Raw genomic sequence first — 19,763 nt, 5'->3', positions numbered from 1 at the left:
CATGTAAAATCTTTTCTTCGGTTTACATTAAACTTTAAAAATAAAAGGCCCACAAGCTATTTACACTTGTCATTTATTTTATTGTGACGTTCATCACAGTAAACAACATGTTTTACGACTGACTTGATGGTCTACAACATACAGGGAAACCAAGATCAAAACAATAATGTGAACTATTAGACTATTTGTCATTGACATACTTCCATTCCATTACAGACGTATACATATATTTATTTTATTAAAAGGTAAAATTATTTTTATAAAACAAATACAAGTTCTTATATAAGTCATTTATGCTATTAATGATCTGTTACATCTAGACATTTCATCTTCAAATATCCTGGTTATGGTTAATATGTGATTATCATGATAACAACATTAGTTCACAAACTCACCTATCTGGAACTTACATTCCTTTACCAACATTTGTTTCAGTACAATAAGCTACATGCCATTTAGATGATCTCACTAAAACCACAATATAAACGCAAACACTTTTATTATTACAACCATATTATTATTAATTTGAGTTTAGTTTCTCATTAGATAATACATTTGGTTTTTAACAGTAACAGTTTAAGTGCAAAGTTCAGATATATGAAAAATTATTTTGTTTAAATATTAAAGATAAAGGAAAATACATTTATAAATATCACCACCAGCGCTGCTGAACAACGTGAAGTGTATAAAGTTTTATGTGATGTTACATTTTCCTGAGAACTTATCCGGTTGTTCAGTCTGACGTCACTAGCCGTGTCTGGGTCTAAACTCCGCTGCAGCTCCATGTATCAAACGATCACTGTGGCATTACTGAGAGTTGAAAAACTGTCTAAAGTCTTTCATCTTTAATAAAATGATCAGCGTTCTGCTCTACCAGGTGTAACAATTGAGTTTAACATCCAGGCATCCATGAAAACGGAATTTATGACATTTAACAGAGTTAGAAGTTAGCAGGAAGTTAGCTCGCTAGCTTCTATCTAAATACAATATAGCATGTCCTGACTGCGGGGTTTTGGAAACAAATTAAAACGTACAGCTCTGTTATCACTTCCAGCATAAATGAAGACAGAAAACTAAACAGCAGGGACGTTTGTAGGGTTACTGAAGTTTGGCTAGCTGGTATATAATGATGTGCTACGTGACCGCTAGTGACACTGCTATGTTAGCATAATATAAACAAGCTAACTTTTTTTCCACTCGATAAAAGTTAACGTGAGTGTTCTCGGTGGTCAGGAACAAATGTAATTGCATGGCAGGATGCTGTAAAAGGACCAAACTTCAGCCAGGAGAACAACTGAGATAATCCATCCACAATACGAGGTTAGTCATTCATATACTGCTGCATGGGCTGGGCTGTAGTTACATCCTAAGGTTTTAAAAACTGAGCTTAAATAAATGATTAACGGTAATAAAAGCCGAGGGAGGTCAACAGTGATCACTGGAGCTTTTTGAGATTAAATAGAAGAAAATACAAAACATTAAACATGTTAACAACACAAAAGCCATATTAAACGCAGACTACTTTAGGCCCGGAAGTAGGATTCATCACGTCATCACTTAACGACCGGATTGGGTGTGATACATGCAGTGTTGCCAACGCCTCAGTAAGGAAAATCGCTATTGGTTGTCCTAAAAGTCGCTAGAAGTCAAATGACATCATCGCCTAATTTGCATAATTGGTCATGCTAATCTAATTGTAACCTATGTTGTTGGAGAGAGAAATAACATTGTGGAAGAAACATAAAGTGAGTAAAAAACATCCTAAATGCATTTAGAGTTTATTTAGAACTACAAATTAACTTTTAGCAATTATTGTTTTTTTTAATGTCACAGTTCCAACCCTGCTCCTTTACCCGGGCTTGGACCGGCAAAAGTGACCCGAAATTGGCACTCTGGTGGAGTTACTTTGTGTGTGTGTGTTTATAAGTAGTTTTAAACCTTGTGATCCACAAAACAGCATAAGAGTAAAAGAGTAAAAGAAGAACTGACTGCGTTACAGCACCCGCTGCTTGTTGAGAATAAAAGCGATACGCGCTTTCACGTCTTTTTTTAGCAACTTTTTTTAGAAAAAAAGTCGCTAAGGGGTCTGAAAACTCGCTAAATATAGCGACAAAGTCGCTAAGTTGGCAACAGTGGATACATGTGCTACATGCTATTTTGTCCTGGTAGTTGAGCCTGCTGTCTGTTCTCAGCCCTCCTCCTGTTTCACTGGCATATATCCATCACCAGAGGGCTCCACCGACCTGCCTGTTGACATCAGAGCAAACCCCTGTGTCTTGTGACCTGGCTGGAGCTGCAAAGCTGGACTCAGTCGTGGCCCAGGCAAGTTCAGAGGCAGTTGTGGAAAAGAGAGCAGGGAGCATGGTAAAGCACTGGAAGGATGAGGTGGAAACAGGAAGCGTGTAGATTCAGTGGACTTATCAACATCCTCCATGCCCTCATCCTGACTCAGCTGCTCCTCTCCCCCACTGCTAACACCCGAATCCAAGCTGGGAAGCTCCGGGCTGTCAGCCTGCTGTTTCTCCACTCGCTCATAATCAGAACAAACCTGGATAGACTTGCCAAACACACCTCCGCTGCTTCCAAACAGCCTCTGAAAATCTGCCTTTTGTTCATTCCCTCCCTCCTTCTCTTCCTCAGCCTCAGGTTCTTCATCATGGCTATCAGTCATATTGATGCTATCTGCCTCCATGCTCTCTTCACTGACCTCTGCACAACTGCACATGCCTGAATCTAGACTCTGGAGCCTAAATCGATCATTGTCGAGCCTCTCAGTTTTCTCGTAGTCTGAAATCACCTGCACTGGCTCACTGTTACTGCTGCCTTTGAGCAGCAACATTAACGTCTCCTTTTCTTTCTCTCTCGCTTCATCACTTTCCTGTTCTGCGCTTTTTCCTTCACCCTGAGTACCAACAGGACCATAAGGCGTGTCAACCGCACAGGGCTTCAGATTCCCAGCAGTGAGTGAGGAAATAGGAGGAGGGCTACAAAGCTCAGAGTAACTTGGGTTAGTGAAGCTGGAGCTGGTGGAGTCATAGCTGCCTTTGTTCAACACCATCTTCTCATCTGGCTTGTAGGCCACAGCAGCATCCACAGGTGAGGTTAATTCTACAGTGATAATTTCCACTGGTTTCAAGAAGGAGTGAAAGTATTCACTGGAGAACCCACTCTGGAGGAGAGAAAGTCACAGAACAGAAGAGATTAGAAAGATTTGAAATATATAAAATTATCAATCTGCACTTTAATGGGATTAAATAGGAAAGCATCAGCTGTTTGGGGTGCTTCACTCAAACTTTAGTGAATTTGAGTTGTTTGGATCATAAAGGTCATAAGTCTGTGGCTGGATTAGTGAGTCACTTTGTCTGTCTGGTTCCACCTCCCACAGAGTTCACAGCTATCTGCAATGCTCTGTCTTTTTATGGTACATGTTGTGTCCGTCTGCTTTTTAAGCTACATTAGCTTATTTTGTTTTGCTTTTAGACTCCTTAAACTCTCTGTAGCTCCCTGCTACTTTGCAGAGGTTTTTTTTTTAATGAATATGTTTAGACATGAAAATTAGACCCTGATGCAGTCCACCTCTGTGGTTATACAGTGAGCCTTGTTCCCAGCAGGCAACAGGTTAACAGAGAAAATACTGTGAGGTGACTGTTGTTGTTAAATGGTGCTGCATGAATAAAACTGTACTGAACGAAAATTAAATCATTGTATAATAGACTTCCCATGAACTTATCCAGCATTTTATTTTAACACTGTGATGACGCACTCTACTCTTAACCCTACACTAAAGAAGAGTCACTATTGCACTAAAACTATTGGCTAAAACACAGCTTTGAATATATGATAATAATTTGATTTCCTGCAAACAAATTCACCACAGTATTTCATAAATACTATGTTTACTGCCCTGAAGTACACTTACCTGGATTTCTCGCAGGAAGGATTTTCCTGGGTCTGGTATGGGTGGACCTTTGATTTTCTTTACTATGTAAACCCTAAAAAAATAAAAAATAAATCAGAGTTGTCAGAAAATAACTTAAGTAAATCAAAATAGAAGAAATTCTAATAATATTATTTGCCATAGAAACTTGTGTCTGTGCTCACGTACCGGGTGGTTTTGTGAGTGCTTAAGAGCAGGCCTGCCAGCAACACCACCACACCGACTATCGTTACAGGAACAACAAACGTATTACCTGAAAAATACGGGACAGATCAGGACACAGTGGCTCAGAAACATGAGAAAACTGGGTCATACAGCCAAGTCCATGAGACACAGACAAGTTTGCTTCTGCAGCCGATACAGTGAATTTAAATAGAAATCAAGATGTGAGTGTGATTTATTATTCAAGAGACTAAGGATGAACACAGCTGTTATCCAACTGCAATAACACATCTGAATACTACAAAAAAATGTCCATCACGCCACTCTTGTGTTAATCTATGCACGGTCTGAAGCATGTGTGTGGGAATGTATGTGAATGTTTTACTGTTATATCTTATTAGTATTTTAAGTATTCTATCTATTTTATTTATTGAATTTTATTGTTTTATTTATATTTTGATATTGCTAGGGATGATGCAATGATCGGGGACCATTCTTAATTTCGTTGTTCTCATGACAATGACAATAAAGTTTCTGATTCTGATTCTGATTCTTTTGCATGAAGTGCATGGATTATAAAAATACAGACATTTTCAGTTATGCCCTTCATCTAATTATTATTACTAATCCTTGAGTGCAAATCTTTTGTATGTGACTGTCTGAAGTCAGAAACCTTCAAAATGCCATTTCTTCCCTTTACTGCAGCCTCCTTCAGTTGCTGTTTGCTTCTGGGTCTTTCTTCTGTCTGTCTTCACTAAGTGAAAGTACGCCATGTTGGGCTGGGGTCATGTGACCGATTTGTCCTTTTATGAACATCTCTGTTCCTTTTGCTGCATGTTTTGGGTCATTACAGGCCCATCCTGTGAGTTTGTAATATTTGACTGAATCAGAAAAGAAAGTATTGTTGTTGCTGTAGCTGCTCTGTAAGCATTCACCAGTAAAGACCAGCTAACTATTTCCATCAGCAGCCATGCATGCCAGTGCCATGAAGCTGCTGAGTTGTTGATGTGACAACCCTCTAAGTGTTGTAGGACCTCTATGATAAGTCTCTTTTGTGTTTTAGCCCATTCAAGGCCTTGCACTGGTGCCCCATATGGACTGCATATTTTATGTTCCCATGAAAAACTACCGAATGGAAACTAAACAATTTCATCAACTCAAGGAAACAGTCCAGATGTGGACATTGATACTTTTGAATCTGAGAATTAATGTAGTTGTAATATTGGTAGTATGTGTTATTGTTGTCTGCCGTTTATCTTCTTCTTTGGTGGCTAACGAGTGTTTGTTGCAGACAGACCACTCCTAGATCAGTCCTATTGACTTTGAATGGAGAGCCAGCCCTCTCTCTCACCTCTCCCTTAGTGGCTGAGTGGCAGTTACCACTCCTTCACTTTTCCCTTGTATGTTGAAGGTTGTGAGTTATATTACAGCATTGGACATTTTTCACAAGGGCTTCTTCCCCTCTATGCTGTGTATTACACACCAACACGCTTCAAACTTTAAACATTTTCCCATATACATAATTATTCCATACTGCAGTAATCATGCTCAGCATGAATGAATTGGAAAGATTTTGACATTGGTATGTTATGTTAAACAAAACATGTTGAGATAAATGTACCTGGTGGTGGTTTTATTTTCCCTACTGGTGACTCCCATGATGCAGTGGGGCTCCAGTCACTCCAGGCTCCCTCGCGGCGCTGAAAAATAGACCGCACACGAACTCGTGCCTTGTACCTCTCACCTTGTATCAGCAAATCTGGCTCCAGCTCTGCCTTGCACTCCTGCTCACACTGAATGCCACTTTTATTGTGCACAGCAGGATCCTGACACACAGAAACCAGTGTGGGGTTGAGAACGAATCTTGTTTCACATGTGAACTTTCATGATCTCAACTTTATACTTAAACGTGTTCACATTGTGTCATAAAATCTAAACTTACACTCCATGACTGATCCTGCTTCTTCCACTGCAATTCACTTCTGTATAACCTGATTACATGTTTGTGGACTTGGGACAACCAGGAAACAGACGTGAAGTTGACTTTTGGCTCTGCAGGAGGATTCACCTTTACTGCAAGATCACACACACAGTTGTTTTAGGTCACCATGAATAGCTCGCACTGTAAATCACAAAGAGCCAGTATGTATACTGTAGATTACACTCACTGTGACAGGATGGCATGAAAGAAGTGATTACACTCTGCTTCATTTGGTTGCAGCTCAGATTAAGGGACAACTCATGGGAAGACAGAAACTGGAAAAAAAATGTTTGAAAAATATTTAATGTTAGAAGGGGGCTTAATAAAAGCTTGATTTTGTTAAATGACAGATAACTAACTATTTGGAAGAATGCAATGACTGCCCCTAAGCTTTCTTTAGAATATTAGCTCTTCTTTCTAATTAAATTAAACTACAAACTGAGATATAGGATATATGATTGTATATCTTGGGCTTGAAAACAATTAGATTTTTTCACACACTCACAGTGTATTCCATTTCAAAGATCAGGGAGCACTTCTTTACTGCTGGTCTGGAGACGTCAACAGACTTTAGGTCACAGGAAGCGCTGTAAGAACTGAGAAAAACATTATTATTCTCTTTTTGGTGCACATGATGACAGGTGTGATTTATATATTGTGAGTTTTATGTGTTGAGCTTTTCTCTTTGTCCTTACAGGCGTCGAGATTTATAGTGAGCATGTATGGTGCATTCAGTGTCATCAGACACGTATCTGCTGTTCCACAAACATGTGATGTTTCTATTGTAGTCAGTGTAGCAAGTGAGATCTGTGAGAATTAAAACAGGAGAGATTAAATGAAAATGAGTAAATATGTTAAACAACAGATCTTAAAATCAGTTAAACATGAATAAAGAGGAATAAAGACTAACTCTCTGGAAGCCTGGGACACTCATCACTTCTGCAGAGCAACAGCAGAGGCAGCAGAATAAACAGGGAAAGGCTTTTCTTATTTCTCTCCATTAAGTCGACAGTTTTCTTTCTTAGAGGCTACTGGGATGGTGACTGTGACTGGAAGACTTGAAGGACTGTAGTTGCTTTAGGTATTGACTGACTGCTTCCTGATTCTTCTCATCCTGCAAAGGATGCAAATAAAATGTTACCATGTTAGCAACATGATTAGAGACGACACAGTTTTATTTCTCCAAACAGTCAATACATATACAACACAAAGTGCTGTTCAGCAACTGTTATTGTGGTTTGGAGACATCTATATAAAATGAAATTGAATTGAAATCATAATTTACATGAAGCGCTTCAAGAATTAATGTTTCCATTGGTGTTGCATTTGTGGTCTTTTCTTTCAGACATGCATCTCTACCACAGCCTCACAAACTGTTGGCTGCTCGGTTTGTGTTCACTTGGTTTGATCTGCTCCACCATGTCAAATCAAATAAAACTGATACATAAATAACAACAACCTGATCTCCTGGATGTTTTCTTACACAAAAGAAATTGGCACTGAATCTTAAACTGAACAACATTTAGTAAAACATTTTTAATATTGTAATTGTAATAATACATTTCTCTTATAAAAATAATAATATCTGTCCATTAAAGGACTTCAGTCAGTGACACTTACCTGCTGGCTGAGCTGCAACTGATCTGCTTCCAACTGCTGACTTAATTTCACCTGATATCCTGTCAAAGAGCATCACATGAGGGTGTTACTTTGTTTACGTATCAAATGTAACCAACTAAACTGACAAGACAAAAAAGGCAGGTGAATTCTGTGAGGTCACTGCCAGAACTACAGCCACAAATCTAGATCATCTCTCGATCACAACCCACAGAGCTCTTCTGACGAACATTTGAGCTTCTGAGTGTTTCACTTGAAGCCTTGTAACCCTTTAGTTTCATCTAATCTGATTCTTCAACTTATAAACGGTTGTATATAACAGTACCTGCAGTGCACCTGTCTGTATAACTCTGAGCTGATAACTTCAAGCATGCAGCATCAGGTGGAAACTGGCTGTTCTGGGTTGTTGCTTCATTTTTTGAATCTTCCTTGACTTTAGTACAGCCTGTCAGTTCCCCCACCCTGTTGTATTTCTGACCACACACACACACACACACACACACACACACACACACACACACACACACACACACACACACCACTATTTATAAGTATTAGCAGTAGCTCCCTTTGCATGTGGACCACACTGACATTTAAACTGTTTGTGTGGATTTGTGCTTTTCGTGGTTTTGCAGCCAAGAGCAAGCTAACCAGCAAACACCCACATCCTCACCTAATGTGTTCACATTATGCATTAACTGACTTTAAGCATTTTATCTTTGCAAGAACACATTTCAGACAAACTTTTCTTTTCATAGTGCTCAATACAAACATATTATGTTTAAACAGCATAGTACTGAAGTTGGTTTAGATTCTCATTCACATAATAAATATCACGTCACATTAGATACTCCAGCTTTGCCCCAAACATAGAGCCAGACTCATAAAGAAGATCTTCAGATCACATCTTCTATAGAACAAAAACTGTGGATCTTTCTGAGAACTCAAATGTTCCATTAATCTGACAGGTTCACTTCCTGCTCAAAGCTTTTCAAGTTGATATAAAAGGTGTGAAAGAGGAAATCATGCTGACTGATCCTCTTAAAATGAGCTTTCAGAGCTTTCAGTTGTGTGCTGCAACTCACAAAAATGTTTCAAAGCAGTTTATGGTTTCTGTAACAGGTGGTCCAAATGCATGAAGGAAATAGCACTTCCTTCCTGATCTACTGTTATAAATATCAAAGAAGAAGCTGAACTTTACTCTGCCAAATCTACCCAATGGTTGAAACATGTCATATAGTGTTTGATGTGAAGCAGCTCTTTGTTTATTCCTGTACTGAAATCCTCTGCATTTAAACCTTTCAGACAGATTCCAGTTGTTTCATAGAACTTAAACACAAAAAGTTCATCATGGGGTTTCACGAGGTTCTGTGCTGACACTCATCTTTATTCATGCTTAACTTCAACAATATCACTAAAGTACTGCATGCATTTTCATTGCTGTGATGTCAGAGCCCAGCTATATTTATCTATGAGGCCAGACAAAATGTTCATTTAGTCCAATTTAAGCATGTCTTAAAGTCATAATTGTCTAAATAATTCAGACAATACTGAGCTAAATATAATATAAATAATATAAATCTAGATTTATATAGCTCTAAATTTAGTATAACCTCTGCCTCAAGTACTCTCATTGTGATTACCCCCAGACAATCGTATTTATTTTTAATTCCAACATATCCTCAGATCAAGTCTTTGGCACTGCCTTCTTTCAGCTAGATCTTCCATGATGCACTTCACCTTCCTTCCACTCTCCTTTCTTTCTCCTCCCATGCATTTCTGTGATCCCATCTGTGATCATTGTGTGCTTTCCTGTAGTCTGGCTTCTTCCTCACTCTGTACCTGTTTGTAAGTGTCTCCAGCTCCAGAAACATGTTTCTGATTACTGTCACACCAACCTTCCCACTGTTTGTGGTTTCTCACTGCGTGTCTTTTCATTCTTTAGTCTACATCAGATGATTGATGCAGATGAGTTGGCCAGGTAAGTGTGTGACCTGTAAAGTGCCTGCAGATTACTAATAACATGGTGCATTAAATATAAATGCAAGAAAACGACAGCTGAAGCAAATTTCATTAGCCCAGCAGCGTCATGATGATTGACCATGACATTTAAAAAAAAGTATCTTTGTGTTCTAACTCATTCTTATCATTTTCACAGAGCTGTGAAGCGTATGTTCTCTTTATTTATATCGTCTTCTGACTTTTGGACTTCCCCTAACGCATTACAAGAAAAAAGTGAGAAAGATGACCCTCTTATCGCTTTCTTTTTGCCTCACTGAGTCAGAAGCACGATAACCACAAATACACACTAAAGGCTCAAACCACATCCTAACCCTCGTCTCTTCACAGAAAACAATTTTCTTTCCACTGATAAAAAAAACAAACACAAAACGTCATTCACTACCCAGAAAGTCTGCTTTCTCTTCCTTCCTTCCTTATTAGGTGTTTTTTCTTTACATGAGTGGTTGAAAGGAAGGTGAACGCACGCAAAGCTACTGGTCCGGACGGGATTCCCGGCCGCGTCCTCAGGTCATGCGCGGCTCAGCTGGCTGGAGTGTTCACGCACATCTTCAACCTTTCCCTCTCTCTGTCTGTAGTCCCAGCCTGCTTCAAAATGGCCACCATCGTCCCTGTACCCAAATCCTCCACCATCTCCTCATTGAACGACTGGCGACCTGTAGCCCTGACCCCCATCGTAAGCAAATGCTTCGAGAAGCTGGTCAGGGACTTCATCTGCTCTGCACTACCCGACTCACTGGACCCTCTACAGTTTGCATACCGCCACAACAGGTCCACTGATGATGCCATAGCCCTGACACTACACACTGCCCTGTCACACCTGGAGAAGAGAGACACGTATGTGAGGATGCTGTTTGTAGATTACAGCTCAGCATTCAATACCATCGTTCCCTCGAAGCTGGACAGGAAACTGCAGGATCTAGGACTGAGCAGCTCCCTCTGCAGCTGGATCCTTAGCTTCCTGTCTGACAGACGCCAGGTGGTCAGACTGGGCAGCATCACCTCATCCCCCATCACACTGAACACTGGTGCTCCACAGGGGTGTGTACTGAGCCCTCTCCTGTACTCACTCTACACCTACGACTGCACAGCCACTAACAGCTCCAACATCATTGTGAAGTTTGCGGACGACACTACAGTGGTGGGTCTTATCACCAACGGTGATGAGACGGCTTACAGGGAGGAGGTCAGCGCCCTGACCCACTGGTGTCAAGACAACCATCTCACCCTCAACGTCGCAAGGACAAAGGAGTTGATAGTGGACTTCCGGAGGTGCAGAGAAGTACACACCCCAATCACCATCAACGGCGCTGCTGTGGAGAGAGTGAGCAGCTTCCGGTTCCTTGGAGTACATCTGGCTGAGGATCTTACGTGGTCAGTACACACAAACAAAACAGTGAAGAAGGCGCAGCAGCGCCTCTTCTTTCTCAGGAGACTGAAAAGATTCGGCATGAGCCCCCGCATCCTCAGGACCTTCTATCGCTGTGCCATTGAGAGCATCCTCACTGGATGCATCACCACCTGGTATGGCAACAGCACCGCCTACAACTGCAAAGCTCTCCAGCGAGTAGTGCGGTGCTCTGAACGGATAATTGGAGGTGAGCTTCCCTCCCTCCAAGACATCTACAGGAAGCGGTGCCTGAGGAAAGCGGGGAGGATCATCAAGGACTCCAGTCACCCCAGCCATAAACTGTTCAGACTGCTTCCATCAGGAAGGAGGTTCTGCAGCATCCGGTCCCGAACCAGCAGACTGAGAGACAGCTTTTTCCATCAGGCCATCAGACTGCTGAACACGTCATAGACACCTCAGCTTCACTACTGGAACTTCAACATTATGCACTCCACACTGTATATAAATGCCACTTGTTTTGCACATATTCAACTCTGTATATTTTATATATTTTATTATTATTATTATTATTATTATTTTATTTTATTTTTTTACTATTTAATTTGTAAAAATGTGTATACACACACACACACACACACACACACACGTAGGAAAATATTTAGTATACACATCCAGAAATGCATACACTATTATATATTGTACATATATTTATTAGTTTCAGGTTGGCCATTCTTGTATTTTGCTCGTTTGTGTTGTTGTGTTTGCACATCTCTGTTGCTTGTGGGGCTCGCACACAAGAATTTCACTCGCATGTGCTGTGCCAGTGTGCCTGCACATGTGATGTGACAATAAAAAGTGATTTGATTTGATTTGATTTGAAAGGCATCTGAGGCCACAGCTTCAAACAGGTGGTAAAGGATCTAGAGAGAGTTAGTGAATCAGTAAGTGCAAATGATTAGTAAGGAGGAAATGGCTGATCACATTGTTAAACACAATCCTGGACAATGAGAGGATGTCTGAGGTAATTTTCAAGTATGACAGTGTTGTCTAAAGCTTAACAACTACAGAATGATAAAGCCGAGGATCCATACCATGAAGTTATAGGAAAGAGCTTATCAGTGAGGAGCAGTGAGTCTCCTGCTGAAAAACAGCTCTACTGGTGTCAGATAGAGGACTGCAAGTCAGTAGAAGCAAAACAGAATAAATGCATGTGAATGAGAGAGAGACATGTGCAAGGAGTAGAGATAGTGAAGGTGGATGAGTTTAAATAATTGGGATCAGGCAGGGTGGAGACAAGTGTCAGAAGGGATTTGTGACAGACATATAGCTAGAGTGAAAGGCAAGGTTTACAAGTTGGTAGTTGGTATGTATGGTTTATGTGTGTATGTGTGTTTGGAGATGGTAGCACTAACAAGTAGCAGAATTGAAGATCTTAAGGTTTCAATGTGAGTGACCAGAAGAATGAGACTAGACATGAGAACATCAGAGGGACAGCTCAGCTTAAGCAGTTTGGAGACAACGTTAGTGAGGTTAGGCTGAGATGGTTTGCATACGTGCAGAGGAGGGATATTTGAGAGTGGATGTTGAAGATGGAGCTGCAAGGCAGAAAAACAAGAAGACAGGAAGAAAAGAGTCCTAACATCCAGACAGTCTGGGTGCTCGGGGCAGGGTGAAATGGAGGCCAATGATCTACTGTAATGATTTCTTAAACAAGCAGCTGAAAGAAGGAGAAGACGACTCTAGGAGAAACCAAGATGGACTTGTACCAGAAGGATGACGAGACAAACGTATGCAGAAGGGAAGATACAGCTCATGAGGTCAGGGCCACTGTGAAGATGCCACTGCTGATAGATATAGCAAGGACAAATTCTGAAGTGTACAGGTTTATACTCTCAGCTCAGAATCAGCCAAATGTTGCAGAATTGGCTGGCCAGCACTTCATAATGCAAATAGATAATGGGTGCAAAAGCATAACAACCCAAGAGTTTCTCAAATAAAGAAAGGATATTCTCCAAGGACTGCATACAGCATGCTTTTAAGTTACTGAAGATAAAACTGAAGACAAAGAGACCCACAAACAGTAAAGACCTAGCAGAGCATCTCAGTGGAGGACACACAGCATTGGGTGATGTATAGAAATGTCTTTAATATCAGATAATAAACAGATACAAAACTTTTGCTTTGAATTTTGAAATAAAGCTGAAAGTCTGCACTCCAAGCACAAATTGATTGTCTGATGTGCAGAGGTGAAATTACAAGCAATACTTTTGATAATAATGAGCTGTAATTCATTATTATCAAGTTGTCTTAACAACTTCCTAAAACACCAACAGTGAAGGAGAGAGCATATTTTTCCCATATTGGTTCTTTTATTGCCTCCCTGTTAAATCTAGAATATAATTTAAAATTATTCTCCTCACATACAAAGTCATTAATAATCAGGCCCCAGCTTATCTTTAAGACCTCTGTTTCATCCCAATAGAGCAGTTTGCTCTTAGACTGCCTGCCTATTAAACTAAAATATAATAAAATAAAAATAAGTGACATCCGGGTGTGTTCAGTGTTCTGTCATTTCCATGTCTGTAAGATAATTCAGGCTTTACCTTTGCCCTATATAACACTTCTTTATATCTATCATCTAGTGTGACTTATGAAAGAGAGTTCAAAGAAAAGAAGAAGCTACGCACATTGGGTTTTTTTTTTGTTTTTTTTTACTGATGACAGTAACTTAGTGATATGGTTGGTCACATGTTTTGACATTTCATATCTGAGAATGAAACAGCCACTATGAGTATGTGAGTTTTTCAATCCCCTTTGTACTCTTTATCAAGTTACTTAACATGTAAGCCACCAACGGCAGGTAGAACAGCACCTTGTAGACTTGTTAAAGTGAAACTCTTTATGTGTTAAAAATGTTTCATGGTTACTATGACTGTGAAATAAGTGAAGTGAAAGTAGTATGATTTCAAAACTAAACAGTTTAAACAGCCACACAAACCTTAATTTTATGTCTTTGTTTTTTCTTGACTTTTTAAACTTAAATAATAAGTTCTGTTTTATTAAGGCGATTTTTAAAGAGTCCGTGGGAAATATGTCTTCTTGCTGGGAGAACCTTGAGATCTCTTTCCTCTGTATAGTACAGGGTTCATTACTAATTTCTACTAAAAATTACTATTGGATTAGATACTTATTTGCAACAGTGTCAGTACCAACACACCTGCTGACACACAACTTTACACAGCAGTGCTACAGGCAGGCAGACATCGCCTCCCCTCACTAATAGCTGAAGTAGAGGATGTTTACACTGAACAACACTTTGGGAGGAGTGATGCAACAACTACTTTTACAAGTGTTAACCTGGCTGGCACATACGTTACTGTCAGTTGCTTTATTATTAGCAATTAGCAGGGGCGATCGTGGCTCAAGAGTCGGCAGTTCGTCTTGTCATCAGAAGGTTGCCGTTCGAGCACCGGCTCCGACAGTCTCGGTCGTTGTGTCCTTGAGCAAGACACTTCACCCGTTGCCTACTGGTGGTGGTCAGAGGGCCCGGTGGCGCCAGTGTCCGGCAGCCTCGCCTCTGTCAGTGTGCCCCAGGGCAGCTGTGGCTACAATGTAGCTTGCCATCACCAGTGTGTGAATGACTGAATGTAGTGTAAAGCGCTTTGGGGTCCTTAGGGACTAAGTAAGGCACTATACAAATACAGGCCATTTACCATTTTACCCAGTGGGTCACCAGGAAAGTTTTAGGTTGCGTAAGGGGGTGCATCTGGGAGTATATCTTTGCCAAATCAAGCACAAGAATCCATCCACTGAGGAAACCCTGTGGAAATAAGGGCAGCACCGTAAAATAACATTATGTGAAGGCACATTGGCCATCTGTTCAGCCATTATTAAGGTAGTGGCTAGTGGCTTTAGCTAATAATAGTAATAAGGATAATGTGGGAACTAAGCACCAAATACAATCTTGCCCATATTTTGCCTTTGATGTCAAGTATCAAAGATTTTCTTGGTTGACTTGGATGATTTTTATTGACTTTGACATTCATGTCATGACGTGACAGTATCATGGTTTCTCACAAGATGTCATGATTACATTGCTGAAGAGCTGTCTACTATAGTGAATTCGATACAGTCACCAGCTGCTAGGGAAGAATGTGTAATCCCCACAGGGCTGGACTGGTAATCTGTCATACCGTCATACCATCATTTTCCTAGTGGGGTGACGGGTCAATTGAAGGGCCCTACAAGTTCTAATTCTTGTTAACAGAACTGAATGTTGCAGTTGCTTTTCACACTGTTGATGGCGACTGTATGCTGTTTTCTTTGTACCAGGAAGGCACTGTTAAGTACAAGTTTTAGTTGATGTTGTATAAAAAAATGATGAAGAATGATTTTGTTTTATAAGAGAAAAGCTCTTTTTATTGTTGTTGTTGGTTAGGAAAAAGGAGATATAATGTCTCTCATCTCTTAGTTACCATAAGGAGAAAAATAAATAAATAATACTGCCACTTTATGATCACAGGTTTGGTTTCAGCTAGAACTTTTAAAGAAAGACTTTATCGATGTTGTGTTGGAAAAATATATATTAGTCTTTTGTTAAGTGTTATGTTTGGAAAAAAAAGGAAAATACTCCCAAGCTGGTGAACTGAATGTTGCAGTTGCTTTTCACACTGTTGATGATGACTGTGTGCTGTTTTCTTTGTACCAGTTGCCAGAATAAAGAGGGAGCCCAGAGTAAGGGCAAGTCCAGCGTCACAGTGCCGTCCTTTCTACATGGACATACTGTATCACACCACATGCACCATAGACTCACAGAACAGCAACAGCTACACTTGCTTCTGCATTTGCTGCTGTGAATGAGGGATAATGAAAGAACCTGGCATCTTGGTGCAAGAAGGGACGAGATGAGATGAGATTAGATTAGATGACACTTCATTAATCCCTCGGGTGGGTTTCTCTAGGAAATTCAGTTTCCAGTAGCATAGCACCGACAGAAGTTGCATGTTACAGAGTTGGAATACCAAATAAAAGGGAATGAGAGTAACAGCAAATGTGTCCTCCTTTTCCCCACACTGAAAAAAAGGGATTGGCCAACTCTTGTATTTACGTAAGCATCTTGCGTGTATTTAACACAAGTGCCTCGTGCTTTAACGTTAAGTGTAACTACATAGTGTAGAAACTACATGATATGCAGAGAGGCTAGATTAAATTGTTCATATCATGTTCAAGTGAAGTAAGTCAATAATATATCAATGTTAAATCCCGTGACACTGCACGGGTTTCAGACTCGCGCTCTTTAGATCGTGGTTTCAGGAAGGCATCCATCTCAGTCAAGTCGAGCAGCCACCTCTACTGTTTTTTAGTATACCAAAAAAAGTAAATTGGGTGGTTGTTACATTAAAAAAGTCTAACTTGTAATTTGAACACAATAATTTCATGTTTCTATGAACGTAATTAAATCATGAAGAATCTGTACGAAATTCAACAACTTAATTTGTTCTTGTTGAGACGACCTGATACAATCTAGTAAGAGTGGTTAGTTGCTGAACTCATGAAATTCACAAGATCGCACAAGATTTCAAACTGCAGGAAAATCACTGGAGTTATAAGAGGCAGACAACTGCACGCACCACGTGCATGCTATTGCTATTTATTGTGTATTATTACAAAAACAAAAAAATTCTGCATCAAATACAGGAAATCATAGCTTTCCTACATTTCCTAGATTGTTGGCATGGTGGTTAGTGCTGTTGCTTCACAGTAAGAAGGTCCTGTGTTCAAATCCACATTCTGGCTAGTTTGCAGGTTTCTCTCTGGGTATTCTGGTTTCCTCCCGCAGTTAAAAGTCATGCAGTTGTTAGAGTTAACTGCTGATTCTAAATTACCTGTGAATGTAAATGGTTGTTTGTTTCTATGTGATAGACTGGTGAGCTGTCCAGGGTGTACCCTGCACCGTAATCTATCACTTCAGGGTTATTTCCCAGCCCTCCTGCAACCAGGATAAAGATAGAAGGATGGTAGTTGTTGAAGACCCATTCAATTTTTATGGTAACCAGACTCTAGACTTTGTTGAACATTATGTAATATGAAGACAGCATGTAGTATTTAAGTGACCAAGTAGTACTGGGGTAAAAGTTATTGAATAGTGTTAAAATAAAATGACAAAATTGTGAAGGATTAAAATATTCCAAGAGCTCAACTTACATCATCTGAACATGTTCCAATCGCGTTTTATGAACACAAAATGCACAGGTTTACTGACTATGAAAAAGTTGTGTTGATTTAACTCAGTTGTTTAAGTTTCTGCCAAAGCAAAACATTTGTGTGCAACCAATGTCCACTATTGAATCAAGTAAATCCAACATGGCCTTTTTTTCAGTGCAGATTTGAAGGATTGGTCGGATGTATCCTGTCAATTGGACAACTTAAAAATGTTCTTGTTTGGCTTTTTTCAGTGTTTTATTTGTTCGTGAGTAAATCAGTTTGGCTGACATTAAAGTGATAGTTTTCACACAGTTGAATCAACATCAAACAGAAAACTGATTAAACAGAAATGTGAGATGGTTTGAGAATTTAGGCCAATGTCCTGTTATGTTTTTCATAGCAAGAAACAAACGGTTGAGTTTATTAAACTCCAGCGAGACAGCTGGTAATGCAAAACTGAAGGCTAGACCATCCAGTTTCACAACAGCTCACTTCCGGTCTACCCGCCCTGCGGAGAATCCGGCCCACGCAGGCCGCGAAGGCCGGGTCCTCAGGAGGATGCAGCCTATGAATTTGGACACGACCGGTTACTCATATTTTGTATCTTAAATACGTAACGTATGTGTATTCCGTTACTCCCCAACACTGTCTGCCTGCATGGTTTTGGCTCCCACATACAACGAGCCATTAATAATTGAGATTATCTCATGGGCCAGATATAATTGTATAAAACACCCCTGGTTTTGACCCTGTTTCTACCCAATAAGCCATTACACAGACCCACTGTATGCTTCACATATGTCTCAGTTTATCTATGTGCAATTACCTAGAGGGTCAGAGAGTATCTCCTCTTCCTTGAAACTTGTTTCACTCTGTCTTCATCGCTGCGCTCTGGACACTTGTTGCTCACCCCATCGTGTGAATGCTCTCAGTTAGGTGCTTTTGACTAGAATTCATAGGATAGACACACAGGATTAATACATTATTGACTGTATAAATAGTAGAGACCATAATAGATATGTTCTCAAAATCTTTAATAAATTGCCTCCCTCACTGCTAAAAGCTCTAACTTTCAGGAATGGAGAATTATATTTTGGTGCAGTTCTGGACCCATGAACAGTGATGGATAGCTTTCCTCACTGTCTCTTGGGCAGTGCTGCACTGATCCCTTCCTCAGAGCTATCACAATGCAAACACAACGAGTTATTCAAAGTCATGAGTTTTTTTGATGTGTTTTCAATATTTCCTTTAACTAAGGGAGAGTCAGGTCACATTTTATCTTGAATGAGTGAATTGGTCACAAGCTCCATGACTTCAAATGCACAGTTTGCTTCACTCAGAGTCCTACTGGCTTGTTTTCCTACTCTGACCACAGATCTTGAAATCTTACCGTCACTTCTTGAATCCTATTTGCTGCTGTAGGAAAGACATTTTGCGGAGCTGTCAGCTGACTTGACGATGTTCTGTCCACTCTTGTACTCCTAATTTCATCCTGTAGAGCTCCACTACTTCTCTGGAGATGTATCTTTCAGCTAAACACTTCACTCTTGACAGTGCTACCTATTGTTGGATCCACAGTTTAACATTTTCCAAAAATAATGCATTGAAGCATCCTGTACTTTATCATCAGTAAAATTTTCCATGGATTCTGTGAATCGTTTGATTAATCATTGGGGTGCAGTGACAATTCCACCTGCAGATTTTGGCTTCAACACACATCTTTGAGTTGGTGTCAGTGGAAAATCCACAATCTTTCAGATTTTTCCATAGTACTAAGTCCCCCCCCCTCCCCCGAGCCGTGCGCTCCCGTGTATCTTCATCAAAGTTAAGACATCTCCGTTATGGTGATGTTGCCCACGACACCTCATGTTGCCCATTTCACCTCAGAAATGCCGCCAACATTTCACTTAGACGCAAAGGCACTTTGAGTTGTATATAACTTTGAAATAAGTTATTTTATTTACTCCTTGGCGCAACAAACACACAAACACGAGCGTAAGAGTTCAGTGCGGCTGCACTCTGCAGGCTGTCCATGCACTAAAGCACTCTGGTTAACGAACTATCCATTCACACTGACAATGACACGTCTGGTAATATAGAAGCCGACAGGTGCTTACGCTTTTTATGTCCTCGTTAACAGTTCGCTAGTTGGAGCATTTTGACACGACAGGTTCATGTACACAATTTAAACCGCAACACTCAGAAGTTATAACGCTGTATTTACCCTCATCCGGTTGCTTGAAAGTAGTGAGGCTTCAAAATGGCACGTCAGAAACCAGCTGATGATGTCACCGTATTTACGTCCTGTTTTGGGAGTGTTGTGGGAGTTGGTGTCTTATTAAACATGGAAGGAATTGTTTAAAACTACTGCTGTGAATAAAATATTTAATCTCAAGTATGTTTGTTGAAAGGGTTCGTATACATTTCACATTTTCTTCTCCAAGAAAAAATGAAATCTTTCATCACTTCTTCTCAAACAGACGTCAGAGCGA

At 40.2% G+C, this 19,763-nt stretch overlaps 1 protein-coding gene across 3 annotated transcripts; it reads right to left on the bottom strand.

Annotated features, from left to right (window-relative positions):
* Positions 1 to 59: 59 nt before the first annotated feature.
* Positions 60 to 19,681, bottom strand: LOC309708974 (uncharacterized protein). Of its 3 annotated transcripts, none has more exons than XM_082537374.1 (12): positions 19,389 to 19,681; positions 18,098 to 18,217; positions 7,701 to 7,759; positions 6,991 to 7,194; positions 6,776 to 6,887; positions 6,586 to 6,676; positions 6,268 to 6,355; positions 6,042 to 6,172; positions 5,721 to 5,925; positions 4,106 to 4,190; positions 3,920 to 3,992; positions 60 to 3,169 (listed from the first exon to the last, which is right to left on the bottom strand). In XM_082537374.1, the coding sequence occupies exons 4-12, from the start codon at positions 7,079 to 7,081 to the stop codon at positions 2,189 to 2,191; spliced, it is 1,857 nt and encodes a 618-aa protein (XP_082393500.1). In that variant the 5' UTR covers positions 7,082 to 7,194; positions 7,701 to 7,759; positions 18,098 to 18,217; positions 19,389 to 19,681; the 3' UTR covers positions 60 to 2,188. The 3 variants fall into 3 exon arrangements, with proteins under 3 accessions (XP_082393500.1, XP_082393501.1, XP_082393499.1); XM_082537375.1 differs by having other exon boundaries at positions 19,496 to 19,681; XM_082537373.1 differs by lacking the exons at positions 18,098 to 18,217; positions 19,389 to 19,681 and adding an exon at positions 8,023 to 8,123.
* Positions 19,682 to 19,763: the final 82 nt, after the last annotated feature.

This window comes from Aulonocara stuartgranti, assembly GCF_965226115.1.
Source record: "Aulonocara stuartgranti genome assembly, chromosome: 6".
Lineage (NCBI taxonomy): Eukaryota > Metazoa > Chordata > Actinopteri > Cichliformes > Cichlidae > Aulonocara > Aulonocara stuartgranti.
The sequence above is the reverse complement of the archived record's forward strand: the minus strand, read 5'-3'. Positions and strand labels throughout refer to the sequence as shown.

What these genes read in the sequence shown, in the direction of transcription:
- LOC309708974 (XM_082537374.1), bottom strand. Translation starts at nt 7,081, where the DNA reads ATGGAGAGAAATAAGAAAAGCCTTTCCCTGTTTATTCTGCTGCCTCTG. An exon ending in CACTATAAATCTCGACGCCT is followed by an intron (nt 6,677 to 6,775) that starts GTAAGGACAAAG and finishes TGTTTTTCTCAG; the next exon opens with TTCTTACAGCGCTTCCTGTG. An exon ending in TCTTTGAAATGGAATACACT is followed by an intron (nt 6,356 to 6,585) that starts GTGAGTGTGTGA and finishes TTTTTTTTCCAG; the next exon opens with TTTCTGTCTTCCCATGAGTT.